Consider the following 16675-nt stretch of genomic DNA (forward strand, 5'->3'; position numbering starts at 1 on the left):
CAACTATCAAATTTTTTAAATGTCACACATGTAATAAAACTTTGGGAAATGCCCCTCCTATTTATTCTGCAACAGTATGATATTAGCTTGTATTGATGTAAAAGCACATTGGATGATATACCTCCAGCCCTTTGGTTTGTGTTATTGATATTAGAAGTGCATGTTTTTGAGAGGGTTTCTTATATTTTGATCAGTAATAATAATTATTAAGTGTAAGCTGACATCCATGGATTCGGCCACACTGCAATGTTTTGCTTTTGCAGTACCAATTTCAACTGCAATATCATTTGCTATGCATTTCTGTCTTTTGTAAGAATTTGTTCTAAACAAGTTTTAGGTGAAATCACTGTGATAGGTTAGACTGAATGCTGCTGTCAACTAGCTGTGTTAGCAATCTTTTACAAGATGTGTTCGCAACAATATATTATACAATGTCACATCAGTATCTTTCAAACTAATTAATATTTAGTACTGTCAAGAAAATTTTGGGATGTGCTATTCAGTTATTAGGTTGTCTCTTACATAAAATATATTTATTCCAAAATATGCAGTCACAACATTAATACTTTGTGTTCAGCTTGAACATCCATCTATATTTACAACAGTTACAATGTACAAAGTACAAATATTGCCTCGAGAAAATAACACACATCCTTAATCAACAGATGGCTTTGAGCCACATATAATATAGAATTCAGCATCAAATGCTATAAATTTTCTGGTCCTTGCAACATGACATAAATGTATTGGTGAGACAACTCAAGTAATAACAAATGCATAAGAAAATCATTCATATACAACATACAGAAATACCATTAGAACACAGCTCTTAATTACAATACATATTATACTTAGTCTTTTAGCTGGCTCTATTCTCAAACACCGTAGCTTACCATTAACTTAAAAGGTAGTACAACTTTCTTTTGTTAATTTTTTTAAGACTGAGTTACTTTACTATGTAGTCAGAATCACACGAACCTTACAAATAGGAAACTTCAACTGTACACCACAGTTCACCATTTGTTATGAAGCTTCGCACAAAGTCCATACACCAACAAGCACAATTGGCAGATTCAAGTATAGTGTCAACATTCTGTGTGTCAGGAAATGTCATATCTTGATAGGACACACTTTTTCTTCCATCAAGGCGAAAAATCCTCACTGTATACTTGAACCTGTAATTGAATTCAAAATATTACAGGTTCTTTCTTACAACTGAGTGAAGGTAAAAAAATTGGAGAATGAAATAATCAAATACATATTTCAGACAGACACAAAAAAGTGCAAATTGGGGTGATATGAAAGGAAACTGTTTAATTAATTAGTAACAACAGTTGAAACAAATCTGCTTGCTTTCAAAGAAATGTAATTCACAGACACAATTAGGTTAGCCAATGTTGGGGGGCAATCATCAGCCTTTACCAAAGCAGTCAGCAAACTCCCTTTCAGATAGAACGTCTGCTATCAGTTTTCAGGTGCACTAAATCTACAGCAGAATCCTTTATAAATAAGATAAACACTTTAGCTCCAAATCTGAAGAAAATATAATTATACAGGGCAGAATGAAGTCGTAATGTACACTGAACTTTTCTTGTGACAGTTGTGGAAGGCACATATTGAAATGCTACTGCCAATATTTCAGAAGGAAAAATAAATAAATAAAATGGCAGAATGTTGAAATTAGCACCCAGTACCTTGTTTTTTTCTATAATAAAAAATGTGTCATTATTTTGTTGTATGACTGGACATTTTTGTGAGAAAAGTTTAATTTCCTTTCCTTATTGCGTAGATACAATTTCAGTAACACTTTATGTAACATGCCTATTATGTCATGTACTATTCATGATTTTACTGAGGAAGATGTACAAATATTTAAGATTTGTCAACATTTGTTACAAAAAGCAGAAAAATTGTACAACTAATATCTACTGTATTTCTTAGCATGAAAACTGTGATTTTTCTGTCACAAAAAATATATTCCACTTAATATTGGATTGAAAAGCCACACACAGAAATTATTTCACATGACATTTACTATCTCAGACAAAACAAACATACATACCCTGAAAATGTATCTCCTTAGTAACCTCAAACACATGCACCAAGTGTTTCAACATGTATTTCCCTGTATGGCAAGAGTTTCTTAGAACTCTGTTGGTTGAAAGAATATGCATTTGGGAATGATCAGTGTGACCTCGGCATTTGCACAGGATGCCTAATGCTTTCTTCTACAACAGGCCAAACTATGGACATCCATTGGTGTAATGTCAGGACAGTATGGCAGGTGCTGGAACACCTGCAGCTGAATTGTGAAATCTTGGCACAAAAAACATGGAACAACTCAGTGGTGTGGGGCAGTCAGATGTTTCTGAGCTTCCTGTCTGGGAAATACAACACTAATGCCAGAATTTTTGGGCACTGATAGTATGTCATCTGAACTAAATTCCATTATCAGAACATCAAGCATGTCTCAGAACAGTAATTTAGAAATTCTTGGAATTGCATTGTTTCAAATTTTTCCATTGGCAGGATGAAACAAGTGTGGAGGTTAACATTTTACTGGCATGAAGTGCCAGCTGAGTTGCATAAGACTGGGAGAAGAATATGGCCTCGGTTTTGTTGAAGGAACCTAGTCATTCATCTGAAGTGGTTTGGAGAGATTGCAAAAAATTCATGTAATGTGGGCTTTTGAGCCCCAATCCTAACAAACCCAGTTCAAATTTCTGACTAAAGAAACATCAACTTAATCCATCATTACAAGACTCAACATCATCATAAACAACAGTAGCAGCAGGATCAATTCCTACTGATACACAAGAGACAGAGACTATCCACAAAACAGTTACTGGTGGCTCCATTTTAGCAAAATATTTTATGTAATCTTCCTCTTTGATACTTTCAGTGCAATAGTGCATTTATTGGTATTTTCTGGTATTCCAAGCATTCTCCTGGCTGTCACTCTCCAGTTCAGCATCTCCTGCTCCACAGTTTTTTCCCCCTTTAGAGTATTTTCAATACCTCCACTTTATTTTGTTTAGTGAATAGTTTTTGCCGTGATTCTCCCTTTGTAGTGATGGAAAGGAAGATTCTACAATAATAATCACCACTATGAAATCTGCGTATTCTAGTCTAGGGGTCACGAGTCCATCACAAAGTGGTTCTTCTATTTTGGATTCTGAAAGTGAAACTTTAATAGTATTGATATCTGTGAGAAGCTGGAAAAAAGGCTTCAGCCTTGGCATAGGCATATGGGTATATTTTTGTTGTTATCTGTGGCAACAGGCTGATTCTGTAACCACAAACGCAGTTGTCATATGGTGATAAATGGACACTGTGTTTGCTGCTGTTTTTAAAGCAGCGTGAACGAAGTGGGTGGAGAAAGCTGACAACTTTCAACTCTTTTTAACAATCACTAACAGCATCACACCAACACTTCCAGTAGATGGATGTATCAACAGCAATATTGCCTGCTGTTCTGGTCACTAGCTAAGTCCATATCTTTCCCACGATCATATTCACTGGTTGTATTTGGCTTATTTCCACCACCTCTCAGTTCTTTAATTCATTAAATGGCTGCTTTGCAGCTGCTGAAAAATCAACTGCCATATCTCTTTTGTACTGTAAGCCTTCTTATGTAACACTAGCAGAAATGTACCAAGGCAACTTCGCATCCCTGGTCGAATTTCCAAAGCTGCAACCCCCCCTCCCCTTTTTCAGAGTAAACTACTTTCCTGCAGTTTTTTCTGCACAAATTTTATAATTCTGTAAGTAGATCTAATCAGAATGCAGCACAGACAAAGCAACTGTCCAGTGAGATCTGGTACAACAACTAAATGTTCCTGGAAAAAGCATGCCGGTTTTCAGTCATATAGTATCTTTATATTTGTCATTTGAACACAGTTTTGTCTATCATTTCAGTTTCCATAAACATTTCAATTGGCAGCTTGGGAAGTCTGGTATTTTGCCAGATATCAGCATCATTCATGCACAATGTTTCAACAGTATGGCTCAACTCTGTGTTCTGCCTTGCGGAAGGTCTTGGCATGGGGGAAGCCTCGTCAGAGGTCCACCGTATGAGCATCTTGGGAAGTGATCCCAGTGGTGGTTTCCCGTTGCCTTCCACTGATGATGATGATGAAATGATAATGAGGACAACACAACACCCAGTCCCTGAGTGGAGAAAATCTCCCAACCCAGCCGGGAATTGAACCCGGGCCCCTAGGCGTGCCAGACCACCGTGCTGACCACTCAGCTATTGGGGCGGACAGTATGAATCATCATCTTCATAATGTGATAGTTTAACTGCTGATCGAGTGGAACAGGTCCAGTATTTGTACCAATGGCCTTCCCCCTCCATGGTTGGTTCCAGACATTCCATCTGCTCCCATTAGAAGTGTCCTTAGGCATTTCCTCTTTGGTCCGGTGGGCCAGGCATAGTGCCAGCATTCTGTCTTCGGTCCTGTGTGCCTGTCCATGCACTGGCATTCCGTTTTAGCTATTGTATGGTTCTAAGTGTTCCCTCTACTCCCATTAGAAGTGTAATGAGATGTTCAGTCTTCAGTCTGGTATGCCTGATTCTCTGCCTTGGGTTCTACACTCTCAGTTCTTATTTTTGTTGTGTTCTGCTGGTGTTCCCGTTGTCCTTTCAGCAACTCATGCACAGGATTCCAGGTTCTACTGAGCTGGTGCCAATTCATGAAGTTTTCCGTAACCTTTATTTATTTACTTTTTGCTGAAGAGGTAATGCCTTAGCTAGAAACAACCATGGAGGGGAAAGACTGTAGGTATAAATATTGGACCTGTTCCACTCGACAGACAATCTCAGCTAGCACCTGATGAAGATAATGAGACACACTGTCATGATATTATGCATGCTAGCACCCAACACCTGAAGATGTCAACAGATCACTGGGAAAGCCTGAATAATTACAAAATTTCAGTTGTTGTTTCAGTCTGTATGTATTCTATTTCTTCATTGTGTGTGTAACCACAAACAATTTACTACTCCTACAGCATATGTTAATAATGAAGTCATTTTATTAGAATGGAGAAAGTTATGCAGCAATCATGAGATGTCTTAGCGCAATTCTAAAGTGCAACAAAGAACTGATTGAATCAACAGCTCAAGAAAAGATTTCAAAATGAATGTTAAGAGTTCTGAGCATCCCCTGTTTGGCCAATATGTGCAATACATTGTGGTCAATAGTCCAGAGAAGGCAGCTGCTTCCAAGAATTAGGAACAGGATATGCTTCAGTATGGTGAATTTCTCCTCTGTAATCTTCATTGCCACATATACAGAACCCAGTTAGTGCAGCAGCTGAATGAAGCTGAGAATGGAAAAAATGTGACTTCTTTTCATTTTCTGAGAAGACAACAGGAAGATGATGGTTTTGTGTGGAAAATCATATTTAGTAATAAGGCAGCATTTTTGTGTGGAAAATCATATTTAGTAATGAGGTGATGGTTTTGTGTGAAAAATTATGTTTAATAATGAGGCATACATCCATTCAAACTGATTTGTGAATAAATAGAACTGCTGTTTCTGGGGGGTCAGAAAATCCTTACACGGTTCAAGAGAAGGAAATGCATCCACAATGAGTGACAGTTTGGTGTGACTTTTGGATGGGTAGCATCATCAACCCTCATTTTTTTTTAAGATGAGGCAGGGGAAGCTGTGACAATTAATTGAAACCGATACCATACAATGATAGATTTTTTGTGGCCTCATTTCAATGGAATGGACGTTCAAGAGTTGTTGTTTCAGAAGGATGGTGCCATATGTCACACTTCCTGCAAAACAACCGAGTTGCCCCAGGAGCAGTTTCTGGATCACCTCATCTCATGTAATGGTGACCAACAGTGGAAACCAAGGTCATGCAACTGAATCCCAACCAAGGTCATGCAACTAAATCCCTTGTGATTTTTTTTTCCGGTTATCTTAAATCAATGGTGTATGTTTATTATTTTTATTTTCTGCTGAATTATTTTGTATGTTTCTGTATGTCCACCTTTACGGTAATGGTTGCAGGATCTTGGCTGTTCAGACTAAAATGTCAAATCAAATACCTTGCAGCCATCTACAGTTCCAAATTTTTATTTTATTGGGCTACCAGTTTCAGCAATACATCTTCCTTACTTGGTTTGTAACATCATTTTTCTAGGCTGCACTACAATTGTGCAGTTACTATTTTGAGATAGTACAGATGATGTTAGTATTTTATATCTTCCGAGTTTTTTCACAAGTCCTGTATGACGTAAGTTAATATTGTCTTGATCTACTTATTTGCTTACCTTCAATAACCACGTCTTCATCTACATAGATACTCCAGAAGTCACCAAATGGTGCATGGTGAAGGGTACCCCATACCACTATCTGTCATTTCCCCTCCTGTTCCACTTGCAAACTACGGCAAGAGAAAAATGATTTTCTGCACACCTCCGTATCAACCCTAATTTCTTGTATCTTATCTTTGTGGTCCTTATGCACAATGTACGCTGGTGGCAGTAGAATCGTTCGGCAGTCAGTTTCAAATGCTGGTTCTCTAAATTTTCTCTGGTTTTTACACATTTGTTGTTGTTGGCATTATGGTGTAAGCCTGGTACATGACAAGTGTTAGTTTTCATGCAACTGTTACTTTTATTGCTTGACACAGGTATTTATTCAGGTAGCAAAACTGTATCTCTAATGCCTTGATAATACCCAGCACAGTGTTCTGGTATATTCCCTGACATTCACATTCTCAGTTAACAATCTTCTCATAAAGGTACCAACTGTCATATTACACACTGTATGGTATACCCTGTCACATTTTCTGGTGGTTTCTCTGATATAGGTCATATTGCCCTTTGGCCACCTGTTTAAGGGCGACATGACGTATACAGGTACGTGTCTTTGGTTGTTCTGATTGAAATGTGTAACTTTCTAATATTCTGCGTATACATCGCAGTCTCTTCTTTAGACTTATTTCATAGCTTATGGTTTGGTATATCACTCAACCACATGCCTGCTTACCAACAGACCTATCACATTCACGAGAACTTACCTCCAGAAAATGGTTTATGTTCTTCTAGTATACGACAACGTGTAATCAAATGTTTTACATTTAGTCTGTACTCATACAGTGAATCAATATTGTTGACTCCAGTTGTTTCATGTGCACTGCATTAGAATTACACCTTGATTATCTAATTGTAACATGCAATATTGATCTCCATTTAGTAGATTTTTGTTTATGATTGTATGACATATATATTTGCCTCCCTAGTTTATGCTAATACAGTGTGCAACTGTTCTATTATTTTATTTCTTAAATCATCTGTAGCTTTGGTGTATCTCCGTGTACAGTTTGGTATTGTTATGTTATTACATATCACCACTCTATATGACTTGTACCACCCCCTTTTGTTATCTATTTCATAGTTTTACCATTGATGTCTGTACACAGGAACCTGAAGATGGCATAATATATTGTCAAAACTGATAGCCCAATAAAATAGAAATTTGTAAATTTAAATGGCTGAGAGGTGTTCGATTTGACATTCTATTTTGTATGTGTCCTTACTGAAAACATTTATGTTTGAAGCAAATTACACAGCATGCAAGAATTGTTTTATCATAGAAGACACGAAATAGAGCACCGGAGAAAATGGGATAACGGATGACTTGCTCATATTGATACCACACTGTTGGACACCCTGAAAGTTATCCTGCAAATCTGCTACATCAGCATTTGCTGGTGTGCCCGCGTCACCCTTACTCTTGTGCAGTATAAGCTGCAAACTGCAACTGGAAAGGTCAGCTGCATCAGATATTTCACATCTCTGAGTTAAATGAGGAAATTATATATGATGTTGGCGAAGTTCAAGTGGAGTTTTGTCATAAAATCCTAGCGAATTCATGGACAGAATTCTTGCATTCCAGTGCTGTAGAGGTCGTATGAAACATACAATTGTCTATAGTTGAAATGACAAGTTGTGTTGAACGTGTTCATGAATTTTGTTAATGGTTTTTTCAAAAATTAATGTTCTTAATTTGTTATGCGAAAATCATTACACTTTCTGAACAATACTACACATGGTTTAAATGTTTAGCAAAGAAACTTAAGGCATAAGAAGTTTTAGCATGTATCATTATTTTATTTGAACAAACAGAATAACATCAAAATACCTGGTACATACGTAAGGCCTACTTCCAATGGTTTACGGCTCAGATGCTTGATCAATTGTTGCTGATAACCAATGGCAGAGCATACCATTAGGTGAACAGAGGATAGCTGTTTACAAGCATGACGACTAACCCCCCACAGAAAGGTTACTATTGAATTCTTTTTTGTTTAAACACCACATTTTACAGCCCAAAACTTGATAGCAAAAAAAGTACTGGTTGGAGGGGCAAATAAATTACTGCTTATCCCCTCCACCTTTTTTTCTTGCTTCCTCCACCATCACATCTCGCTCAGTCCTTAGTTGGCAGAAATTGGAAGTCTAGAATGAAATAGCATATGTGTTTCAGCAACAAGTCACTGAACTTTGAGATCATACAATATTATATTGAAGTAGACACAAGAACACTGTTGAACAGGAGTGATTTGTATACGTATCAGCTGTGTGCACCAAGTGTACTGAAATGAAATGAAATGTCATGTGGCTAGGGCCTTCTGTCAGGTAGACCATTTGACTGGTGCAAGTCTTTTGAGTTGACACCACTTCAGTGACTTGCACTTCGATGGGGACGAGATGATGATGATGATGATGATATGACAACAAAACACCCAGTCCTGACTGCAGAAAAATCTCCAGCCCAGCTGGAAATCGAACCCAGGGCCCTTGGCATGGCATTCCATTGCACTGACCACTCAGCTAACGAGGCAGACACCATGTGTACTGTTGTCATGCTAGCGATAGACATCTGTTCTGTTCTATTTGGCCACAATGACAATGTGACACCAGCATGCATATATTGTCCCAGGCCGCGGGAAAGCCTCTTCTTGTAGGTTGAAAATAGAAACCTGACAGGTAGCTCCTCCTCCTCCTACTCCCCCCCCCCTTCCCACCCGTTTCCCACAACCTTTCACCTGCTCTGAGCCTAAGGTGTCCTATCTCGGCACCCTCTCAGTATCAGTACAGCCTTGACCACATGATGCCTTTTCTAGTCTAGAAATAACAATGATTTCTAAACTGGCCATTTGTCTATTCATTTCTCACTTCTCTGCTCAATGTATCATTTCAGATTAATCTTTCAACTCTTGCCCATTCTCTCTCTCTCTCTCTCTCTCTCTCTCTCTCTCTCTCACACACACACACACACACACACACACACACACACACACACACACACACACACCTGTATGGCTACATTGTGCCGGACAGCTGCTTACGTTATATTAGAACTTGTAGTGATTCGAGAATTTCCACATAAATTCAGCAACCACTCTATCTTCTGCCGCCTCGAACACGCATTGTTTTAAAGATAAATGTGAGAGAGAGAGCCTATTTATTGCGCCACACATGTCTGTGTGTGCAGGATGGATGTAGGTCATGGGAGGACAGGAGTTGCGTCAGATGAACGACGCCTACAAGCATTTGCCGATCGTACCATAGAACCTCTATGGAGGGTGCAAGGAGTAACTACGTATTATTTGTTGGTGGTTGAATAATTTTAACTGTTATAGACAATTGAAACATGATGTGTCTAGAGACTCTTACTTAATCTGGGCATTAGACTTCCTAGAAGCAAGACCTGTTTTTGAATTTCCGAGTGGTTCTAAAACCAAACTCGTTTGTAAATGTTAATTAAGTGTGTTTCTAAAGCCCGAAGTATGAGTGCAATACAACGTGACGGAGACATTTATGTCTGAGACGAGAATTGGACGGTGTAGAAATACATTGTGAATTGCCTACTTTTTTAACAAGAGCGGCACTCCGACTTTACATGTTCTCCTGTCGAAACCGTTAGAACGTGGAGACCGATGTGATCAGGACTCAAAAAAGAGGAATTCTGAAACAAAATCGAGATAAAAAGATATTCTGAATTGCCATAGCAACCAATAGTAACAAGACAGAGAAACTGTTTCGCAGATTGGGATTCTGCATAAACAGTAAAAACAGGTGAAAATTACTAAATACCATACAAGAAAAGAGGCAAGGCAACGCTCAACAGTTTAGACTAAGAAGAGTTACGACGAGATCTATTCGGCGATGAAGATCCTGAGTGGAGTAAGCAGCCCTCACACACATTGCAGGGGCATGGGCCCCGTAACCAGCAACAGACACCAATGGTGCCAGCTGCTGCTCACCAGTGCTGACTACAAATCCGTTAACCGCCACAGACGCTGAAACCAACCTTTGACACCGACGGTGCCCGTGCTGTTCACTGTTGCTGATTCCACACCAGCTCACCGATGCAGCCTAAAACTCTACACCAGGTTGAGTGAAAGACAATAATTATTTGAGTGAGAAGTTAAGGACACGGTTCAATAATAGATTGTTAGTATAGTTATCACACTCAGAGGTGAAATTATTTTAATGAACGCTAGAGCTAAAAGTAAGGGGAACATGGTTAATACTCAAAAAACTGGGGAAACACCAGAACCAGCTACGGCCATGCCAGTGAGAAAAGAAATGCCAGACTAGACTGAGGTAGCAAAAGTTATTAAAGCACTAAGTCTTAAATTAGACTCAGTGAAAACTCAACTAAATGCTACATTAAATGAACAGAAGGTGGATTCCACTGCTATAAGAAAGGAACTAAGTACTACTTTAAGTGAAAAACTAGAAGCACAGGGCGAGGTTTTAAATGCTAAGTTCAGTGTCTTAAAGTGGAGAGTTTGCAATTAGATTTAAAGAATGAATTAAATAATTCCCTGACTATCCATGTAAACCAACTGTCCACTGACTTTAGTCAGACACAGAGTAAACAATTTCAGGACTTAGCTAAAAAACTAGAATTTTATATTGAAGATAAATGTAATAATGTAGAAACTGAGCTTGGCAAAAAGTTAGGATCATTTTAAAGCGTATGCAATGTTACATTTGATGCTGTAAAGCGGAGATTGCACACCTTAAAAGAGAGTTTGGAAAAACAGGATAAATTAATACCTATAGTCCAATTGCATATAGAAGGGGTTAACACACGAGTTGATAACATGGGAATTTTTTTTAAAGAGAAACTAGGCACTTCAGACTTAATAAATAATCGATCAAAAAGCTGCCACGAGGAGGAGCTCAGGAAACGTTTCGACTGTTGCTTCTTCTAAATTTAATGATAACAACAATGTTATAGACAACTAGTGTGAAGAGATCACACTTGTCCATGACAGAGTAGAAAATAGAACAACAACTTAATGTTGTATTTCCTAGTAAAGTGGTAATTGTTTTGTTGTGGGGAGGCTTTCACACAAAATTTAACGAGCAGTATTGGTCCATAAGTAATCGAGTGATGTTGAGGTTAGATACATGGGATCCAGGCAGTCACATCTGTCTCCCAGGGATGTTAACGTCATGTGTTAACAGCAGAGTGACAACCGTCGGATCCCTAGTTTTCGGTGTTTCTTCTGTACTATTTTTCCTGCACCGAATTCCCTTCATATCTTAAACTATTCTGTAATCTTCTCTTGAATTCTTAAACTATCCTGTATTGTTAGTACCTAGGAAACTATAATGACTAAAAGATAACAGACTTAAGAGAATCACGGATAAACAGTGATCTCTAAACACGAAATGCAATGAATGTATATAGTATTAGTGGAAAACATAATATGATGGTACTATTCAAACAGAATGATATCTAGATGACACAAACTGAACATAATCTTTTATGTGTGTATAGAAATATAGTGTAAGCTTAATGACTAGACAACTATTTAGCATAGTGTATAATTTTCTATTTAGTATAGAATATTTTATACCTTTTATGAAATGTGATGTAGATGGGAGGGTTTGTATCAATTTTGAAAGGGGAGGGTAGTGTAAGTAATAGGATGATTTACAACAACAGATAAATCATAACTAACACCAAACACACATCACACCTTCCAGACAACCCTCACAGAGAAGTGTGACTGATTCTTCACCATTTGCCATTCCATATGTGTTGCTAAGATTTTTCTTCGGGGACCTCAAGTGTGAAGGTGAGAATGTCAGTTCTGTAGGAGATGATTTAACACCATACCACCTCCAGCTTCTCACTCAAGTACCAGCAAGGTAGGGATCCTGGGGAAGGGGGATGGGAATGGTTTCCTGTCTTTGGGCCCATCTCGTTCTCTTCTTCAATCTTAGCAACCATTTCTACTTTTTCCTTTCTTACTTCTCATTTGAGTACCTGTCTATCTTTCCCTCTTTACATATTCATATACTTCTATTGCTGAAGTCCTTATTTCTCATGGTTTCCAATAACCTTCAAATTATTTCATATAAGTAGGCCGAAGAATCAGGATACACAGACACACTTAAGCATACACACAACAGAACACAAAGACGCAAACAATGAAAGGAGAGATTTAAAACTGCCAAGTATTTTGGGGGAAGAGGTGTGTACATCGTGAAATATGCACCATTGTTGTTTATTGTGACCGTTTTGCAGCACACACACACATATATATATATATATATATATATATATATATATATATATATAAAACAGAAAGAAACTTCCACATGGGAAAAATATATTAAAAATAAAGATTCCAAGACTTACCAAGCGGGAAAGCGCCGGCAGACAGGCACCAGGCACATGAACAAAACACACAAACAGAATTACAAGCTTTCGCAACTGGCAGTTGCTTCGTCAGGAAGGAAGGAAGGAGAGGGAAAAATGAAAGGGTGTGGGTTTTAAGGGAGAGGGTAAGGAGTCATTCCAATCCCGGGAGCGGAAAGACTTCCCTTAGGGGAAAAAAAGGACAGGTGTACACTCGCGCACACACACACACACACACATATCCATCCGCACATACACAGACACAAGCAGACATATTTAAAGGCAAAGAGTTAAGGGCAGAGATGTCAGTCGAGGCGGAAGTACAGAGGCAAAGAAGTTGTTGAAAGACAGGTGAGGTATGAGCGGCGGCAACTTGAAATTAGCGGAGGTTGAGGCCTGGCGGATATCGAGAAGAGAGGATATACTGAAGGGCGAGTTCCCATCTCCGGAGTTCGGATAGGTAGGTGTTGGTGGGAAGTATCCAGATAACTCGGACGGTGTAACACTGTGCCAAGATGTGCTGGCCGTGCATCAAGGCATGTTTAGCCACAGGGTGATCCTCATTACCAACAAACACTGTCTGCCTGTGTCCATTCATGCGAATGGACAGTTTGTTGCTGGTCATTCCCACATCGAAAGCATCACAGTGCAGGCAGGTCAGTTGGTAAATCACGTGGGTGCTTTCACATGTGGCTCTCCCTTTGATTGTGTACACCTTCCGGGTTACAGGACTGGAGTAGGTGGTGGTGGGAGGGTGCATAGGACAGGTTTTACACCGGGGGCGGTTGCAAGGGTAGGAGCCAGAGGGTAGGGGAGGTGGTTTGGGGATTTCATAGGGATGAACCAAGAGGTTACGAAGGTTAGGTGGACGGCGGAAAGACACTCTTGGTGGAGTGGGGAGGATTTCATGAAGGATGGATCTCATTTCGGGGCAGGATTTTAGGAAGTCGTATCCCTGCTGGAGAGCCACATTCAAGGTCTGATCCAGTCCTGGGAAGTATTCTGTTACAAGTGGGGCACTTTTGGGGTTCTTCTGTGAGAGGTTCTGGGTTTGAGGGGATGAGGAAGTGGCTCTGGTTATCTGCTTCTGTACCAGGTTGGGAGGGTAGTTGCGGGATGCGAAAGCTGTTTTCAGGTTGTTGGTGTAATGGTCGAGGGATTCAGGACTGGAGCAGATTCGTTTGCCACGAAGGCCTAGGCTGTAGGGAAGGGACCGTTTGATATGGAATGGGTGGCAGCTGTCATAATGGAGGTACTGTTGCTTGTTGGTGGGTTTGATGTGGACGGATGTGTGCAGCTGGCCATTAATCACCCTCTCCAAACCTTCCAGGAATTTCTCACTTCCAGCCTTGCCTCTCAATCTTTCTTGAAAAACCTTAATCCTACTCCCAACATCACCACAGCCGAATCCCAGGCTATCCATGATCTGAAAGCTGACCGATCCATCATCATTCTTCCGGCTGACAAGGGTTCCACGACTGTGGTACTTGATCGTTGGGAGTATGTGGCTGAGGGACTGCGTCAGCTTTCAGACAACTCTACATACAAAGTTTGCCGAAGTAATCCCATTCCTGATGTCCAGGCGGAGCTTCAAGGAATCCTCAGAACCTTAGGCCCCCTACAAAACCTTTCACCTGACTCCATCAAACTCCTCACCCCACCGTCACCTCGCACTCCTACCTTCTACCTACTTCCTAAAATTCACAAACCCAAACATCCTGGCCGCCCCATTGTAGCTGGTTACCAAGCCCCCACAGAACGCATCTCTGCCTTCGTAGATCAACACCTTCAACCCATTACATGCAGTCTCCCATCCTTCATCAAAGATACCAACCACTTTCTCGAACGCCTGGAATCCGTACCCAGTCTGTTACCCCCAGAAACCATCCTGGTAACCATTGATGCCACTTCCCTATACACAAATATCCCGCACGTCCAGGGCCTCGCTGCAATGGAGCACTTCCTTTCACGCCGATCACCTGCCACCCTACCTAAAACCTCTTTCCTCGTCACCTTAGCCAGCTTCATCCTGACCCACAACTTCTTCACTTTTGAAGGCCAGACATACCAACAATTAAAGGGAACAGCGATGGGTACCAGGATGGCCCCCTCGTATGCCAACCTATTTATGGGTCGCTTAGAGGAAGCCTTCTTGGTTACCCAAGCCTGCCAACCCAAAGTTTGGTACAGATTTATTGATGACATCTTCATGATCTGGACTCACAGTGAAGAACAACTCCAGAATTTCCTCTCCAACCTCAACTCCTTTGGTTCCATCAGATTCACCTGGTCCTACTCCAAATCCCATGCCACTTTCCTAGATGTTGACCTCCATCTGTCCAATGGCCAGCTGCACACATCCGTCCACATCAAACCCACCAACAAGCAACAGTACCTCCATTATGACAGCTGCCACCCATTCCATATCAAACGGTCCCTTCCCTACAGCCTAGGCCTTCGTGGCAAACGAATCTGCTCCAGTCCTGAATCCCTCGACCATTACACCAACAACCTGAAAACAGCTTTCGCATCCCGCAACTACCCTCCCAACCTGGTACAGAAGCAGATAACCAGAGCCACTTCCTCATCCCCTCAAACCCAGAACCTCTCACAGAAGAACCCCAAAAGTGCCCCACTTGTAACAGAATACTTCCCAGGACTGGATCAGACCTTGAATGTGGCTCTCCAGCAGGGATACGACTTCCTAAAATCCTGCCCCGAAATGAGATCCATCCTTCATGAAATCCTCCCCACTCCACCAAGAGTGTCTTTCCGCCGTCCACCTAACCTTCGTAACCTCTTGGTTCATCCCTATGAAATCCCCAAACCACCTCCCCTACCCTCTGGCTCCTACCCTTGCAACCGCCCCCGGTGTAAAACCTGTCCTATGCACCCTCCCACCACCACCTACTCCAGTCCTGTAACCCGGAAGGTGTACACAATCAAAGGGAGAGCCACATGTGAAAGCACCCACGTGATTTACCAACTGACCTGCCTGCACTGTGATGCTTTCGATGTGGGAATGACCAGCAACAAACTGTCCATTCGCATGAATGGACACAGGCAGACAGTGTTTGTTGGTAATGAGGATCACCCTGTGGCTAAACATGCCTTGATGCACGGCCAGCACATCTTGGCACAGTGTTACACCGTCCGAGTTATCTGGATACTTCCCACCAACACCTACCTATCCGAACTCCGGAGATGGGAACTCGCCCTTCAGTATATCCTCTCTTCTCGATATCCGCCAGGCCTCAACCTCCGCTAATTTCAAGTTGCCGCCGCTCATACCTCACCTGTCTTTCAACAACTTCTTTGCCTCTGTACTTCCGCCTCGACTGACATCTCTGCCCTTAACTCTTTGCCTTTAAATATGTCTGCTTGTGTCTGTGTATGTGCGGATGGATATGTGTGTGTGTGTGTGTGTGCGCGAGTGTACACCTGTCCTTTTTTTCCCCTAAGGGAAGTCTTTCCGCTCCCGGGATTGGAATGACTCCTTACCCTCTCCCTTAAAACCCACACCCTTTCATTTTTCCCTCTCCTTCCTTCCTTCCTGACGAAGCAACTGCCAGTTGCGAAAGCTTGTAATTCTGTGTGTGTGTTTGTGTGTTTTGTTCATGTGCCTGTCTGCCGGCGCTTTCCCGCTTGGTAAGTCTTGGAATCTTTATTTTTAATATATATATATATATATATATATATATATATATATATATATATATATATATATATATATATATATAAGAACAATGATCATTCCATATCGCCTATGTGCATAGGTATAGAAGAACTATGCTAATTTTACATCGAGTATACCTACAGTGAGTAAACTTTTAGATGGCAGACCTTTTCCTAATCCTGAATTGGTAGAAGTTGGTAAACGTCGGGAGGCTTCGGTGGGCAGGCAGTTTCGACTGCTGCCAACATTATGTAGCTGACTGCGTTGTACAAGGTAGCCACTGTCGTCTGCTTTGTTACTATTT

At 40.7% G+C, this 16675-nt stretch overlaps 1 protein-coding gene across 2 annotated transcripts in view; it reads right to left on the reverse strand.

The window, feature by feature from the left end:
* Positions 1–518: 518 nt before the first annotated feature.
* Positions 519–16675, reverse strand: part of LOC126347270 (E3 ubiquitin-protein ligase sina-like) — a 50916-nt gene continuing 34759 nt past the window's right edge. For both annotated transcript variants that reach the window (XM_050002257.1, XM_050002256.1), the window contains exon 6: positions 519–1175. In XM_050002257.1, coding sequence (XP_049858214.1) covers positions 980–1175 — 196 coding nt within the window. In that variant the 3' untranslated portion in view covers positions 519–979. The remainder of the gene's footprint in view (positions 1176–16675) is intronic.

This window comes from Schistocerca gregaria, chromosome 1 (assembly GCF_023897955.1).
Source record: "Schistocerca gregaria isolate iqSchGreg1 chromosome 1, iqSchGreg1.2, whole genome shotgun sequence".
Lineage (NCBI taxonomy): Eukaryota > Metazoa > Arthropoda > Insecta > Orthoptera > Acrididae > Schistocerca > Schistocerca gregaria.